At 38.5% G+C, this 17,365-nt stretch overlaps 2 protein-coding genes across 8 annotated transcripts in view; one reads left to right on the forward strand and one right to left on the reverse strand.

Annotated features, from left to right (window-relative positions):
* LOC127678523 (anionic trypsin-2-like) overlaps positions 1-1,081 on the reverse strand; it is a 204,748-nt gene extending 203,667 nt beyond the window's left edge. For 2 of the 4 annotated variants that reach the window (XM_052173544.1, XM_052173543.1), the window contains exon 1: positions 996-1,081. In XM_052173544.1, the coding sequence (XP_052029504.1) occupies positions 996-1,035 (40 nt within the window). In that variant the 5' untranslated portion in view covers positions 1,036-1,081. The remainder of the gene's footprint in view (positions 1-995) is intronic. The other 2 variants (XM_052173540.1, XM_052173542.1) reach the window with 2 other exon arrangements.
* LOC127678521 (anionic trypsin-2) overlaps positions 1-17,139 on the forward strand; it is a 238,581-nt gene extending 221,442 nt beyond the window's left edge. For 3 of the 4 annotated variants that reach the window (XM_052173529.1, XM_052173533.1, XM_052173532.1), the window contains exons 3-5: positions 15,897-16,150; positions 16,516-16,652; positions 16,933-17,139. In XM_052173529.1, the coding sequence (XP_052029489.1) occupies positions 15,897-16,150; positions 16,516-16,652; positions 16,933-17,082 (541 nt within the window). In that variant the 3' untranslated portion in view covers positions 17,083-17,139. Of the gene's footprint in view, positions 1-9,081; positions 9,129-9,767; positions 9,928-15,896; positions 16,151-16,515; positions 16,653-16,932 lie in introns of those variants that run through there. The other variant, XM_052173537.1, reaches the window with a different exon arrangement.
* Positions 17,140-17,365: the final 226 nt, after the last annotated feature.

Here is a 17,365-nt window from a genome sequence, read left to right on the forward strand (position 1 = left end):
TAATACTGTATTGTCAGTAGGCATAAAAATGTTTGACCAACATAGAGAACACTCGGGACTTTGAAAAATACTCAGTAGCTGAGTGCATTCTAAGACTTGTCAGATACAAGGCAAGCAATGCTGGCAGGAATAGCGAGCACAGATAATATTCTAATCCACTACCTACCTTGAACTTAAGTTCAATGTTCACAGATATCCTGAGGTTAAAAGAGTGGTTGGGACTATCTTAGAAAATAGTCTGGCTAATACTGCTTCACTGAGTCTTTCAAGAACAAGGGGTGGGTGGGAGGACAGGGGGAGAGAAGGGGGCTTACGAGACTTTCGGGGAGTGGGGGGCTAGAAAAGGGGAAATCATTTGAAATGTAAATAAAAAATTATATCGAATAATAAAAAAAAAAGAAAAGAAAATAGTCTGGGTGGTAGAGCTTTATGTACCCACGTGATTTTATAGCCCAAGTGTGTATCCGGCATTATATAGGATGATGTATGTAATATAATTGCCAAATATCATTTTTAATTTGATTGCATGTTTATAAGTCTTAAAGGCATTTTTGTAGTTTTAAAAAAAATATGTAAAGTGAAGAAATGTCCTGCATAATCCCAACTCATTGTCCCAGACTCACAGTAAAAGAATTTTAAGACATTTATCAGTAAGAAATAAGGATTTCAATTAAAAACTTCGGAGTATTCCTCTGTAAAGATAGACTTTACTGCAATATCCCCCAACTGCTGGTCCCATACAAGAGGCCTGCTGGTATATTTCAGGAACCTCCACATGCTCTCCTTTCTAGACTCTCAGCCCACATCATACATGAGAGTGGAAGTTATAAGAAACTTTAGGCTTACAGAGAAACTTGAAAGATTGGAAGCAGAGCTGCTGCTGGAGGAAGAATGAGGAAATTGCAGTCGACATAGGGGAATAGCACCTTTGTTGGTGTTTTGCAGGGATTTGGGGAGACAGAAGAGCAGAACTTGGGTAAAGGAATGTAACTTACCAGCAGCTCCCACAAGGGCCAAGAACAGAAGTCCACTCATTGTGGCAGAAGGTACTGAGCACTCTGGGGAAGCCTGCCTTTATAGGCCAATGCAGGGAGGAGGTACTAAGGGGAGGGCCGCACTGCTTCTGTACAAGCACACCTGTGTGTTTCCCCTTCCCAGAGTTTTCCATTATCTCTGCTCTGTTTGTCTACTCTGTGAGTAGGTGAGGTACATGTGATAAGGGAACATTTCTTGCAGAAAAGGAAAGGAGTTGAATCTCAAAAGGAGGCTTGGCCAAAGTGTTGGAAATATAGACTCCATCAATGCACCATGGCCCTCTTAGGCTGACATATAGAGGCTGGGTGGTAAGAACTGGCCATGGTCCTTAGATATAAACTGTCTTCATGAGAAACTTAATTCATTTACTTTGAGGAAGATATGGTATTGATAGGTAGGTGGATTTTTCTATGACCTACAAATAATTGTGAAGAAACATCGTACCTGGTCCTAGTAACTATGAGCTGATAATTATTCTTTTCTAAGTTTATTTATTTAATTTTTTTTTAATTTACTCACTTTATATCCTGGTCACTGCCCCCTCCTTGGTCATTCCATCCCAATTTCCATCCCCTTCATATTACTTCAGTTTTCCTTTGAGCAATATGGGAAGCCTTGGGTACACCCCATGCCCAGGCTCTTCAAGTCTCTACAAGGCTAGGTGCTTCTACTTCCATTGATGCCAGTCAAGGCAGCACAGCTTGAGGAATATATCCCACATACAGGCAAAAGGTTTGGGGATAACCCCCATTCCTGCAGTTCAGGACCCTCCTGAAGACCAAGGTGCATGTGTGTGTGTGTGTGTGTGTGTGTGTGTGTGTGTGTGTGTGTGAATGTGTGTGTGTGTGTGTGTGTTTGGGGGGGGGGGGACGCAAGGAATAGGTCCAGCCCGTGAATGTTCTTTCATTGGTGGTTCAGATTGAGTTCCCCATGAGTCCAGGTTAGTTAACACTTTTGGTCTTCTTGTGGGCTTCATAATCATTTGAGGGCCTGCAATCCTTCCTCCTATTCTCTACTTCTTCCCCAAGATCATTCTACTGTTTGGCTGTGGGTATCTGTATCTTCCTCAATCATCTGCTGGGTGAATCCTCTCAGATACAACACGCTCCTGTGTAAAAGCATAAGAGACTCTATGGCCATACCAACTTGAATGGGCCAGATAACATCTCATGATGATTCTCAAATCTAGAATAATTCATCATATGGAAAGATAATATCAAAGGGCCATTGGAATCAGAATTAGAGAATAAAACAATATGGGAGAGAAAGAAACAGACATGGTTTGTACTGTAGGCTTTCACTTGACTCTTCTTTCCAGCAAGGCTCATTTTTAGAAAGTTCTTTGGAGTGTGGAAAATAAAGTTTAAGTAGGAACTTCTTCAATGTTTCACAAATTGACCTATACCACATTCTCCTTTCTTCTATCGGTCATGACTTTGACACTCATTTTCATGCTTTTTTTATATATACTTTTATTTTCTATATTCTTTGTTTAAAATCCAAAAGCTTTCCTCTTTCCCAGTTCCCCCCTCCCCATATGTCCCATAAGTCCTCTTCTCTCCATCCATTCTCCTATCTTTCCCTCTCCCTTTTCTCTGTCCTGGTACTCCCCTACAGTGCTGGATCAAGCCTTTCCAGGATTAGGGCCCTCTTCTTCCTTCTTCATGGGAATCATTTGATATGCTAATTGGATCTTCAGTATTCAGAGCTTCAGGGCTAATTAATATCCACTTGTCAATGATTGCATTCCATGTTTATTCTTTTCTGATTGCGTTACCTCGCTTAGGATGGTATTTTCCAGTTCTATCCATTTGCCTAAAAGATTAATAAATTCATTGTTTTTAATTGCTGAATAGTACTCCATTGTGTATACATACCACATTTTCTGTATCCATTCCTCCATTGAGGGATATCTGGGTTCTTTCCAGCTTCTGGCTATTATAAATAAGGCTTCTATGAACATAGTGGAGCATGTGTCCTTATTGCATGCTGGCTATTTTCATGCTTTTAGTAGTCTGTATTCAGCAACTTCATGGTTATATTAACAATCTATATCAAAGGTTAAAACTTCCCTACCTTATAGAATCAAGTAGTTTAAGACAGATATCTCTAGCCTATATTACATATGGGGAAGTATTTGAACAATAGTCAGTCTCTGTTCAGAGAATTGAGTAGAGAGATTACACATTGAAAAGAAGTCATGAATAGACTCAATATTAAAACTATGGAACAACTCTGATATTCTATATTCTTTTCAGTGACACTCTTTTTTTAAAAAAAAATTTATTTTCTATATTCTTTGTTTACATTCTAGAAGCCTTCCCCTTTCCCAGTCCCCCCCCCCCCGCCCCATATGTTCCATAAGTCCTCTTCTCTCCATCCATTCTCCTGTCTTTCCCCCTCCCTTTTCTCTGTCCTGATACTCCCCTACTATGCTGGATCAAGCCTTTCCAGGATTAGGGCCCTCTTCTTCCTTCTTCATGGGAATCATTTGATATGCTAATTGTATCGTCAGTATTCAGAGCTAATCAATATCCACTTATCAATGATTGCATTCCATGTGTATTCTTCTGTGATTGCGTTACCTCGCTTAGGATATTTTCCAGTTCCATCCATTTGCCTAAAATATTCATGAATTCATTGTTTTTAATTGCTGAATAGTACTCCATTGTGTATATATACCACATTTTCTGTATCCATTCCTCCATTGAGGGATATCTGGGTTCTTTATAGCTTCTGGCTATTATAAATAAGGCTGCTATGAACATAGTGGAACATGTCTCCTTAGTGCATGCTGGGGAATCCTCTGGGTGTATGCCCAGGAGAGGTATAGCAGGGTCTCTGGAGGTGTCATGCCCAGTTTTTCCATAGTGGTTGTACCATCTTACAATCCCACCAGCAGTGAAGGAGTGTTCCTCTTTCTCCACATCCTCGCCAACACCTGCTGTCTCCTGAGTTTTTAACCTTAGCCATTCTGACTGGTGTGAGGTGAAATCTCAGGGTTGTTTTGATCTGCATTTCCCTAATGGCTAATGATGTTGAGCATTTCTTAAGGTGCTTCTCGGCCATCCAAATTTCTTCAGGTGAAAATTCTTTGTTTAGGTCTGCACCCCATTTTTAATAGGGTTATTTGGTTCCCTGGGGTCTAACTTCTTGAGTTCTTTGTATATATTGGATATTAGCCCTCAATCTGGTGTAGGGTTGGTGAAGATCTTTTCCCAATTTGTTGGCTGCTGTTTTGTCCTTTTGATGGTGTCCTTTGCCTTACAGAAACTTTGTAATTTTATAAGGTCCCATTTGTCAATTCTTGATCTTAGAGCATAAGCTATTGGTGTTCTGTTCAGGACCTTTTCCCCTGTGCCTATGTCCTCAAGGGTCTTCCCCAGATTCTTTTCTTTTAGTTTTAGTGTGTCTGGTTTTATATGGAGGTCCTTGATCCTTCAGAGACACTCTTTTATCAGACTTAATTCAACCTACATTTTCCTATAGAAGTACTACAGCACTGTTCTAACAAGGACAGATTCACAGCTTTGAAATTCATTGAGACATCACCTGCCTACAGGGAATATTAAGCTTCTGACAGTATGTCTAATTTTTGAGCTAATTGAGGAAGCTGGTTACAGTATGTACTTATTTTTTAGGTTAGTCTAATGAAAATGTGGTTGAGGGCTAAGAACAAGTAAAGTTCATAACTGAGCACTCTCAAATTAGATAATAAACAAATGTTCTAGAGGTGCTTCGCAAGGAGCAAAAGTCTGAGATCAGAATCTGGTGATGCAAATGGGCATGCCAATTACATGGTACAGGAAATAGACAGCAGGATGCACAGGGGATACTTGCCTGAGATGTCTGTTAATTTCTTTTATATGCATCCCTGATGTGCCTGGCTTTGCTACATAATAGAATAGATACTCAGAGACCTTCCCCCTGTACACTGAATCTCATTAAATGACTCACTGGGTAATACATAAGTGGAATACTGTTTCATTTGCAAAATTTCTGGCAGCATTTCCAGATGTTTCAGACAAGAGTAATGTACTGTATTGCTGATGTATGGAGCTTCAAATTCCTTTTTTAAACTGCTTAATGATGATATATTAATAAAAAGGAATTTAAATTAATAAGGAAGATACTATGCCTCAGATAGATTCATTATCACCCACAAACTATCTTAAATTGGCCTATGATATCAAGGCTTTAAAAATAAATGGAAACTGTGAAGTGTGAGGTTTGCCACAGGTGGCATCTAAAAGGTTATTGGAAAGCAAGTCAGATGTCCCTAGGAGACAAGTTAAAAATGTGAGTCCACATATCATTTTTTTTCCTTGGCAGAGCTTGGACACCAAATTTATATTTTATCTTGCACTTTGTCTCAATCTCTTTCCTTATCATGATCCCTTACTCACTTGAACCATCGCTAACACAAGGCTGCTCCTACCCAGATAACAGAATGTTAGAACAAGCAATCCCAAAACTCTACCAGAGAACTTCTACAGCTGATAAACAACTACTTCAAAGTAGCTAGACATAAAATTAGCTCAAATAAATCAGTAGTCTTTCTTTGTACAAATGATAAATAGGCTGAGAAAGAAATTATGGAAACAACAGCCTTCATAATAGTCACAAACAATATAAAATATCGTGGGGTAACTAACGAAACAAGTGAAAGATCTATATGAAAAAAAACTCAAGTTTCTCAAAAAAGAAATTGAAGAAGACCTCAGAAAATGGAGAGATCTATGTAGAGAGCTATACTGGGGTGCCATGCCACCTGGCAGGAACTTGACATTGACCAAGGTGAAGTTCCTCTCCCAGCCTTCGACCTGGAATTCCTGTGTTAGTCATAACCTCTCCACCTAGGGTGGAGTGCTCAGACCAAGGTGAAGTTCATTGTTCTCCAAAAACCTGCAGTTTCCAGAGAGGCACTAGCCACCTGCAGAGCAAGGAACTGGTTCTTCAAGAGTTTCCAGCCTTTGGGGGAAGGGTTCCCACCCACGCCACCCCACCCCACCCCCGCCTATATATATTTGGAGACCCCCATTGAACTTTGAGCCTTTGTCAGAAAAACTTTTTGTCTTGGCTTCATGTTTCTTTTGCAACTCGCAACTCTGTTCTAACCCCAGCTTTCCTTCCAGGTAACCTGGTAACCATTCAATGTAATTGCAGGCAGTTACAGATCTCCTATAATCATGGATTGATAGAATTAACATAGTAAAAATGGCCATTCTACAAAAAGCAATCTACAGATTCAATGCAATCCCCATCAAAATTCCAACATAATTCTACAAAGAACTGGAAAGAGCAATTCTCAAATTCATCTGAAAAAAACAAAAAACCCAGAATAGCAAAAACAATTCTTAACAATAAAAGAACTTCTGAGGAAATCACCATCCCTGACCTGAAGTTATACCGCAGTACACCTGAAGGAGCAATTGTTTTTATTTCTCACTATTTACTATCTGTTGAATCATAAATAAAATAGAGTAGTTTTTAGCATGACACTGAATTTTATTGTCTGTTGACTATCTTGCATTTTCTCAATTATCCCAAATAGATTTACTAACAGCTTTCAAAAGGACTAGAACTTAGCACTGCATTTTTAAGAATTACATAATACAATACCTTTAAAGTGACTACTATATGATATATTATGAACAAATATAATCTTAATGTTATATTAATATAGAAAGACCTATAAAATATAATGCAATATAATCATAATTATGTACAAATATACAATGATCTATATCAATATTAGATTTTTGGCTAGTAGTAGCTCTATATATTTAAGACTCAATAACCTGTTCTTCCTTTTTTAATATAGTACATACTGGAGAAATAATGGGAGAGCAGAGGTGAGAATAAAGGAAAACTTGTCCTACAATTCCATAGTAGGAATATAGATTATTAAAAGACAGAAGCATTGAGGAATGGATGATTCAGAGATGATCTGACAAATTGGAGATTAATTTAACTACAAGAACAACCACGCACATTGTTTTCATATTTAAAGAACCCCTTCTATGCATGGATAACCCCCCTTTATCTGGTGTAATGAGAAAGAGTGTAGTATCAGGAAAATGGAAAATAGTGCATTCGTGTTCTTCTATGACATGCAGACAAATACCAGAAGGAAAATGGGAGAGTAGTTTGTTCCATTGAGAAGTGCTGGTGGATGGTCAGCAGACTGCTTATCTGCCACCTGGATCCAGTCTCACATGCTCCAATAGTTTCCATATCTTCCAATGGCCTTGGGGCAGAAATCCAGTTGTACATAATTTTTCTGTAAAATTAATCAATGCAAATCAATCCTTCCTGATACCTCACACTAACATGCTTCTTAAAATGGATGTACGTGAATACTCTGTAAAATCTGAGAGAAATGGCAATATGAGAGTTGTTCCACTTAAAAATGATAGCAGTAACAAATGAATAACAAACAAGATACAGAGATGACAAAACTGAGTGGTTGATTGGGCATGTGATGCTCACTCACCCTAGCCAGTATTAGAACAACAACATATGTTACAAAGCCCACGTTGGTATTTTTTGCAATTTCATCTGATTTCCAATTTCTCCAACCTCCAATCAGATTTCCTCCACCGATGCAATTGCCGCAATTTTAGCTAAGCTTCTCCCATGTTAATGGACAGATCCAGAACACTCATAACTCTTCCAGCATGATATCACCTTCAATGCACTTTTTGCTATATCTCAGGTTGGTAGACAGTAAAATGTCCAATGCGAAAGATACTCCAATTAGGTCTTTAACATAGAAAAAAGAACATATAAAATCAAGAACTGACCTTCTATGACTGTTTTGTGCCATGATAAAATGAGAGCAAAATCTTGGGGATGACATAATTTAAAAGAAAAGAAAAGAAAAGAAAAGAAAGAAAGAAAGAAAGAAAGAAAGAAAGAAAGAAAGAAAGAAAGAAAGAAAGAAAGAAAGAAGGAAGGAAGGAAGGAAGGAAGGAAGGAAGGAAGGAAGGAAGGAAAGAAAGAAGGAAAGAAAGAAGGAAAGAAAGAAGGAAAGAAAGAAGGAAAGAAAGAAAGAGAAAGAATCTTTTATGTAGAGCATCATCACTGACTGAGCATGCATTATATACTGTTGCATATATAGTATAAATATACATAATTCTCTCATTTGTTCAGCATATCTCATGTTTATTGAGGTGTCATGTTGAACATTGTTCAAACTCTAGCCTTGAAACTGAGCAAAGACTTCCGACACAGGATCTTTGACAGAATACAGCAGATAATTTAAACATAAACATTCAGAGCAACACTGATACTCCTTAGGATTATCATGGTTTATGTGAGCAATATTATCTATTTATTTGCATTCATGTACTTCTCTACTTTACTGCAAAGTAAGACATTTTCTACTCAAACCTCACATATTCTCCCTCCCAGGTATCTGACAACAAAGACCTGATAGAAAGCAGATTCTATAAAATCCCACGCGTATTAGGAAATCTGTACGTCCTTCCTCAACATCATTGATGTGCCATTGCTGGTACACAGAATTTTTCTATTTCTTATTATTATTAAGAAGATTGGCCATGACCAGAACAACATATTGAGGAAGAACTGATAGACAATTTGAGGAGGTTTGTTCTTCCAAAATCCCCTCTATCCAGCAAAACCAGGTCATCTTCAGAGTTACTTAAAGCAACATTATTCATCAAGGGCTAGCCAAGAATGGCATAGAGTCATTTTTATCTAACACCCACAAATTTAGTCTATTAGAGAGAAGCACTGTAGTCAAAGGTTAAATTACTACAGTTTCCCTCATTTAGCATCCATTCTTTCAAGAATCAGCTGAATCTATACATTTTCTCTGAGAATAAAATTTTTCTAGACACCTGAAGATCTCCTAATGCCAAGAACTCCAAAAAGAGGTGATGTAAGAATTTAGCAAGGAGAAAATACAGGTGTGTTTACTCAGGAAATATCAAGGATCTCCTACCCCCACATCAAGAAACAGATTTTACCCTCCTCAAAGATATAAAAGTCTGCTCTGCTTCAGCATTCATTACTTTTTGCCACCATGAGTGCTCTTCTGATCCTGGCCCTTGTGGGAACAGCTGGTGAGTGTTTGGTCTTCTGTGGTCCTCTTCTGCTAATTAAATAACAAGCAATGACTCCTGTTCTACTGATATGTCTGGTACTTTCGTACTTCTTCTCCAGCATCCTTATTTCCACTTTTATAATCTCCCAACTCAACTTTACCCAAACTTTGCACCTGTATATAGCAATTCACTCTCTATAGCATACTTTGTTCAATTCATGGCCTTAATTAAAGAGGCTGAAAGGAAAGCCAAGCAGAGGATGACAAAATGACCCAAGAGGAATATTCCTCAACAGCAACAATATGGGTATGCAAAGTATAGTTCTTGAGGAAACTCAGAGAGAAGTAAGCATTGGACAACACCACTAATATTTAATTGGATCCCATTAATTGTGTTCTTTAGTCAGTTGTTCTATTTTTCTTGGGAACTCTGAGAGGTTCCATGTCCACTAGAATCTAGTTACGTCTCCTGCATTTCTTGCCACTGGCAGGCATCAAATACTGCATTGTTTACTAGTGTTGTTGTCTTTTACTTTCTGTTAGAGATTCTGCTTAGAATGTAATACTACAAAAGTGGGAAGGAAAAAGAATTCTAAAACACTGAACAATCCACCCTCCAACATCTTGAATTTGACTCATCTCTATATTTCCACTCTAGCAGCTTTCCCTGCTGCTGATGATGACAAGATTGTTGGAGGCTATGTCTGCCAAGAGAACTCTGTCCCCTACCAGGTATCCCTGAATTCTGGCTCCCACTTCTGTGGAGGAGCCCTCCTCAATGACCAGTGGGTGGTGTCTGCAGCTCACTGCTACAAAAGGTAAATAAGGGTTTCCTAACAATATTGCTCAGATAGAGGCAACTTTACAGTAGTCATCTGCATGTGCAAGTGATGTGATACAATTGTAGAGAAAAGGGAAAGGAAGAAAGGAAAGAAGGAGCTGACAGAATCTCATGTTCAAAGACTTTGGATGAACACATAATAAAATGTCTCACCAACCATGTACCCCTACACGCACATAGAAATAAATAAATAAATATAAATATATTAATATGAATGAGAGAAAAGCATACAAATTGAAAAGAAGAAAGGACTATTCTCTTACCATACAAACTAAGGGGAATTTCAAAGATTTTCTCATCTGGTATCTTGGTCCTATAACAAGAAATTTCATAAGACTTTGGATGATACACCCAAATATTGTTTTATTCTTAATTTTTTTTAGAATTTTTATTAGATATATTCTTTTTTACATTTCAAATGCTGTCCCCTTTCCTGATTCACCCCCCCGAAAGTCTCATAACCCATCTCCCCTCTGCCTGTTCCCCCATTATCCTTCTCCCACTCCCCTGTCCTAGTATTCCCCTGCACTGGAGCATGGAGCCTTCCCAGGATCAGGGGCCTCTCCTTGCTTTGATATCCAACAAGGCCATCCTCTGCTGCCTATGCATCTAGTCCCATGGGTAACTCCATGAGTACGCTTTTGTTGATGGTTATGTCCCTGGGAACTCTGAGATTACTGGGTGGCTCATATTGTTATTCCTCTTATGGTGCTACAAAGGCCTTCAGCTCCTTGGGTCATTTTTCTAGCTACTCCATTGGGGACCCGGTGCTCAGTTCAATGGCTGGCTGAGAGTGTCCTCCTCTGTATTTGCCATGTACTAGCACAGCCTCCCAGGTGATAGCTATATCCAACTACAGTCATCAAGCACTTGTGGGCATCAATAATAGTGTCTGGATTTTTTGACTATATATGGGATAGATCCCTAGGTGGGGAAGTCTCTAGATGGTCTTTCCCTCAGATTCGGCTCCACATTTTGTCTCTGTATCTCCTTCTGTGGGTATTTTGTTCCCCCTTCAGAGAAGGGCCAGGGTATCCATATTTTGTTCTTCCTTCTTCTTGAGCTACATTTCATACGTGAATCATGTCTTGGGTATTCCAAGCATCTGAGCTAATATTCACTAATCAGTGAGTGCATACCATGTGTATTCTTTTGTGATTGGGTTAACTCACTCAGTATGATATTTTCCAGTTCCACCCATTTGCCTTAGAATTTCATGAATTCATTGCTTTTAATAGCTGAGTAGTACTCCATTGTGTAAATACCACATTTTGGGTATCCATTCCTCCGTTGAGGGGCATCTGGGTTCTTTCCAGCTTCTGGCTATTATAAATAGGGCTGCTATGAACATAGTGGAGCATTGTTACATGCTGGAGAATCCTCTAGGTATTTGCCCAGGAGTGGTATAGCAGGGTCCTCCAGTAATATTAGTCCCAATTTTCTGACGAACTGCCAAACTGATTTCCAGAATTGTTTTACCACCTTGAAATCCCACCAGCAGTGGAAGAGTGTTCCTCTTTCTCCACAGCCTCTCCAACATTTGCTGTCCCCTGAGTTTTTGATCTTGGCTATTCTGACTGGTATGATGTGGAATCTCAGGATTTTTTTTGATTTGCAGTTCCCTGATGAATAAGGATGTTGAACATTTCTTTAGGTGTTTCGCAGGCATTTGATATTCCTCAGGTGAAAATTTATTGTTTAGCTCTGTACCCCATTTTAATAGGGTTATTTCATTCTCTGGAGTCTAACTTCTTGAGTTCTTTGTATATATTGGATATTAGCCCTCTGTTGAATGTAGGATTGGTAAAGATCTTTTCTCAATTTGTTGGCTGCCGCTTTGTCCTTTTAACAGTGTCTTTTGCCTTACAGAAATTTTGTAATTTTATGAGATCTCATTTGTCAATTGTTGATCTAAGTGCATAAACTATTTGTGTTCTATTCAGGAAATGATGCTGTGCTGATGTGCTCAATGCTATTCCCCAGTTTCTTTTCTATTAGTTTCAGTGTATTTGGTTTTATGGGGAGGTCCTTGATCCACTTGGACTTGAGCTTTGTACAAGGAGATAAGAATGGACTGGTTTGCATTCTTCTTCATGCTAACCACCAGTTGAACCAGCACCATTTGTTGAAAGGCTATGATTTTTCCACTGCATGGTTTTAGCCCCTTTGTCAAAGATCAGGTGACCATAGGTGTGTGGGTTCATTTCTGGGTCTTCAATTCTATTCCATTGATCTATCTGCCTATCACTATACCAATACCACCCACTTTTTAACAATATTGCTCTGTAGTACTGCTTGAGGACTGGGATACAGATTCCACCAGAAGTGTTTTTACTGTTGAAAATAGTTTGAGCTATCATGGGTTTTTTGTTATTCCAGATGAATTTGAGAATTGTTTTTTCAACTCTATGAATAATTGAGTTGGAATTTTAATGGGGATTGCATTGAACCTGAAGATTGCTTTTGGTAAGATGGCCATTTTTACTATATTAATCTTGCCAATCCACAAGTATAGGACATTTTTTATCTTCTGAGATCTTCTTCAATTTCTTTCTTCAGCGATTTGAAGTTCTTGTCATATAGCTCTTTGACTTGTTTGGTTAGAGTCACACCAAGATACTTTATCTTGTTTGTGACTATTCTGAAGGGTGTCATTTCCCTAATTTCTTTCTCAGCCTGTTTATCCTTTGAGTATAGGAAGGATACTCATTTGTTTGAATTAATTTTATATCCGTCTGCATTGCTGAAGTTGTATATCAGCTGTAGGAGTTCTCTAGCAGAGGTTTTTGTGTGCCATAAGTATACTATCATGTCATCTGCAAATAATGATAGTTTGACTTATTCCTTTCCAATTTTTATCCCTTTAATCTCCTTTTGTTTTCTAATTGCTCTAGCTAGAACTTCAAGTACTATATGGAATAAATATGAGAGAATGAGGGCAGTCATTTCTAGTCCCTGATCATAATCTTCTTTCAACAAACCCAAAAGAAGATAACCACACAAACATAAAAATTACATCAAAAATAACAAAAATCAATAATAACTGTGCCTTAATATCTCTTAACATCAATGGATTCAATTCCCCAGTAAAAAAGGCATAGACTAACAGATTGGATATGTAAACAGGACCCAGAATTTTGCTGCATGCAGGAAATGCATCTCAGTGTCAAAGATAAACACTACCTCAAAAGGCTGGAAAACAATTTTCCAAGCAAATGGTTCCAGGAAACAAGGTGGAGTAGCCATTCTAAAATAGGACAAAATGATGTTTCAACCAAACATCATCAAAAAAGACATGGAAGGACACTTTGTACTCATCAAAGGAAAATATACCAAGAAGAACTCTCAATTCTAAACATCTATGCCTCAAGTGAAAGGGCACCCTCATTCATAAAATAAACTTTACTAAAGCTCAAAGCACAGGTTACACCACACACAAAAAATTGTGGGTGACTTCAACATCCCATTATCCTCAATGGAGAGATCAGAGAAACACAAACTAAACAGAGACACAGTGAAACTAACAGAAGTTTTGCACCAAAAATGGATTTAATAGATATCTATAGAACATTTCATCCTAAATCTAAAGAATATACCTTCTTCTTAGCACCTCATGGTATCTTCTCCAAAATTGATAGTATAATTGGTCACAAAACAGACCTCAACACATATAAGAAGATTGAACTAATCCCATGCCTCCTATCAGATCACTATGGAAAAAGGGTGGTCTTCAATAGCAACAAAAACAACAAAAAACCCACCTACACATGGAAGCTGAACAATGCTCTACTCAATGATACCTTTGGCAAGGAAGAAATAACGAAAGAAATCAAAACCTTTTTAGAATTTAATGAAAGTGAAGGCACAACATCCCAGATTTATGGAACACAATGAAAACAGTGCTAAGAGGAAAACGCATAGCTCTGAGTGCCCCCCAAAAGAAGCTGGAGAGAACATACACTACAAGCATAACAGCACACCTGAAAGCCTTAGAACAGAAAGAAGCTAATACACCCAAGAGGAATAGAAGGCAGGAAATCATCAAACTCAGGGCTGAAAACAACCAAATAGAAACAAAAAGAACTATACAAAGAACAACAAAACCAGGAGCTGGTTCCTTGAGAAAACTAACAAGATAGATAAACCTCTAGTCAAACTAACCAGAAGGCACAGAGAAAATATCCTAATTAACAAAATCAGAAATGAAAAGGAAGGTATAACAACACAAATTGAGTAAAATCCAAAAATCCTCAGATCTTACTACAAAAGCCTGTACTCAACACAACTGGAAAATCTGGAGGAAATGGACAATTTTCTGGACAGATACCAAATACCAGAGTTCAATCAGGATCAGATAGACCATGGAAACAGTCCCATAACCCCTTAAAAAATAGAAGCAGTCACTGAAAGTCTTCCAACCAAAAAAAGCACAGGACCAGATGGTTTGAGTGCAGAACCCTATCAGACCTTCAAAGAAGACCTACCACCAATAATCTTCAAACTATTCCACAAAATAGAAACGAAAAGAACACTACCCAACTCGATCTATGAAGCCACAATTACACTGATACCAAAACCTCACAAATATCCAACAAAGAAAGAGAACTTCAGACCAATTTCCCTTATGAATATTTATGCAAAAATACTCAATAAAATTCTTGCCAACCAAATCCAAGAACACATCAAAATAATTGTTCACCATGATCAAGTCGGCTTCATCCCAGGTATTCAGGGATGGTTCAATATATGAAAATCCATCAATATAATTGACTACATAAACAAACAAACTCAAAGAAAAAAGCCACATGGTCATTTCATTAGATGCTGAAAAAGCATTTGAGAAAATTCAGCATCTTTTCATGTTAAAAGTCTTGGGAAGATCAGGTATTCTTAATTTTGATCACCAGATTTTTTTTTATATTATCTTATGTGATTGAGTAACTGTGTATAAAATGGGTTTTTAATTTAACTGTGGATGAAAATGATTATTTTTGAATATGAAAATGAAATTTTAATTGCAGTGTCTTTCCATTAGTGTAACAGCTGACACTAGGTCTGTGAATTACCTGCCCATTATTAACTCTTTTATTATTAGTTAATTTCTTTATATACATTTCAAATGTTAACCCCTTTCTGGTTTCTCCTCCGAAAACACCATGTCTCATTCCCCCTTCCCCCTGCTCACCAATTTAGCCACTCCCACTTCCTTGTCCTGTTATTCCCCTATACTGGGGCATCAAGCTTTCTCAGGGCCCAGGCCCTTTCCTCCCTTTGACATCCAACAAGGCCATACTTTGCTACATATGCAGCTGGAGTCATGGATCCCTCCCTCCCTATCATCCTGGGTGAGGTAACCCAATAACAAAAGAACAAGCATGGTATGCACTCACTGATAAGTAGATATTAGCACAGAAAAAGATTATTTGAAAAGTAATTAAAACACTGACTACGCAGCCCCATGATCTCATTTGTGACTCATTAGTGTAGAGTGGATTATTGAGAAGAGCCTCTACACTGTCCCAGAATCAGGCTAAGTATAGTCAGATACCCAGTGTTGACACTCTGGTTTACATGCAACAGTAGAGAGTCTTTTCAAAACAAAATTGAGATTAAAAGTTCAAATGTAAATAAAAAAATATATCGAATAAAAAAAAGTTAAAAAAAAGTTCCTGTGTGAAATGAACAATGACTTAGTAGACAAAGAGAACTTCAAATGATATTGTAGTGCTTTGTACTGGATATTTTGGAATGAGATAGAATATACAGCAGTCTGTATGGCAGAACTTCACATTAGCCCATGTACACCAGATCTCTCTGAGAAAGAAAAAAAATTATACCCACAATCCCTATTCTTCTTATATGACACTTCACCATGTAGGCCTTGGGAAACATATAATGTTTGAGATATAGAGTAACTGACTGTGGCATTCCTCCTCTTCCCAACAGCCGCATCCAAGTGAGACTGGGAGAACACAACATCAATGTCCTGGAGGGCAATGAGCAGTTTGTCAACGCTACCAAGATCATCAAGCACCCGGACTTCGTTAGGAAGACCCTGAACAATGACATCATGCTGATCAAGCTCTCTTCTCCTGTGACCCTCAATGCCAGAGTGGCCACTGTGGCTCTGCCCAGCTCCTGTGCACCTGCAGGCACTCAGTGCCTCATCTCTGGCTGGGGCAACACCCTCAGCTTCGGTGGTGAGTAGGATCTGTTACCTACTACTAATCACTTTTTTTTATTCTCTGAAATCATCCCCTGCCTAAAATTATGCCAATGGCTTCAAAACAATAAATATATTACAGAAGCACAGTATATTTATGTCCTGAATGAGACTCTAGAGAAATTTTTCAAACAAATGAACTTATGTTAAGCATCTGGCCAGGAACATGCAGAATGAACTAATATTTTTCCCAGAGAAATAACAATGGTAAATATTCTCAAATTGGAAAGCTATTATTTCTGTGAAACAATGCTATAGGAAACATCCCATTGATTACAAGCTGGTTCAACACTGGATTGCTATCTAGATATTGAAGTCTTCATTCTTTTCCTTTCTTCATAGTCAATAAGCCAGACCTGCTCCAGTGCCTGGATGCCCCACTGCTGCCTCAGGCTGACTGTGAAGCCTCCTACCCTGGAAGGATCACTGATAACATGGTCTGTGCTGGCTTCCTAGAGGGAGGCAAGGACGCCTGCCAGGTGATTGCCACCCTCCACTTATCCATACCTCTTTCCTGTTGGGCCTGGGGCTTAGAAGCTTAGTGGTAGGAAGCAAAAAGTATGCTGTTGTGGTACTATGATAAAGGCGTATCTCCCTTGTATTTCCACACATTAGTGAGGACAGCAGACTGGTTATGGGGAAAAATAAATGGAACAAGAGAGAATGAGCAGGCATTGAGTTTAGTATATATACTAATATACTAATATGAAAAAGAACTATTTCATATGTCCTTTCTTATACACTGTGTTTCTTTCCCAGGGTGACTCTGGTGGCCCTGTGGTCTGCAATGGAGAGCTCCAGGGCATTGTCTCCTGGGGCTATGGCTGTGCCCTGGCAGACAATCCCGGTGTGTACACCAAGGTCTGCAACTATGTGGACTGGATTCAGGACACAATTGCTGCCAACTAAAGATCACCTATCCCTCTAGAGTCTCCTTGTAAATAAAGTATAATTTTCATTACTGTCTGTGTTTCTTCCTGATCTCTTTAGCCCTTAGGTTTTAAGGATAGCTTTCACTCAGATAATTCTTCTCTCATCTTCCATGTTCTAGAAAGCATCATTTCTCTCACTGTATGTTACATAGAGCAGCAGTGCATGAAAAGACAGAGCTCCAAAGTCAAGTATTAAAACAAGAAGCTATGTGCTGCCAGAGCTCGAGCATATTTTGCAGGAAAGACAGCATTGTATATTG

This window comes from Apodemus sylvaticus, chromosome 2, assembly GCF_947179515.1.
Source record: "Apodemus sylvaticus chromosome 2, mApoSyl1.1, whole genome shotgun sequence".
NCBI lineage: Eukaryota > Metazoa > Chordata > Mammalia > Rodentia > Muridae > Apodemus > Apodemus sylvaticus.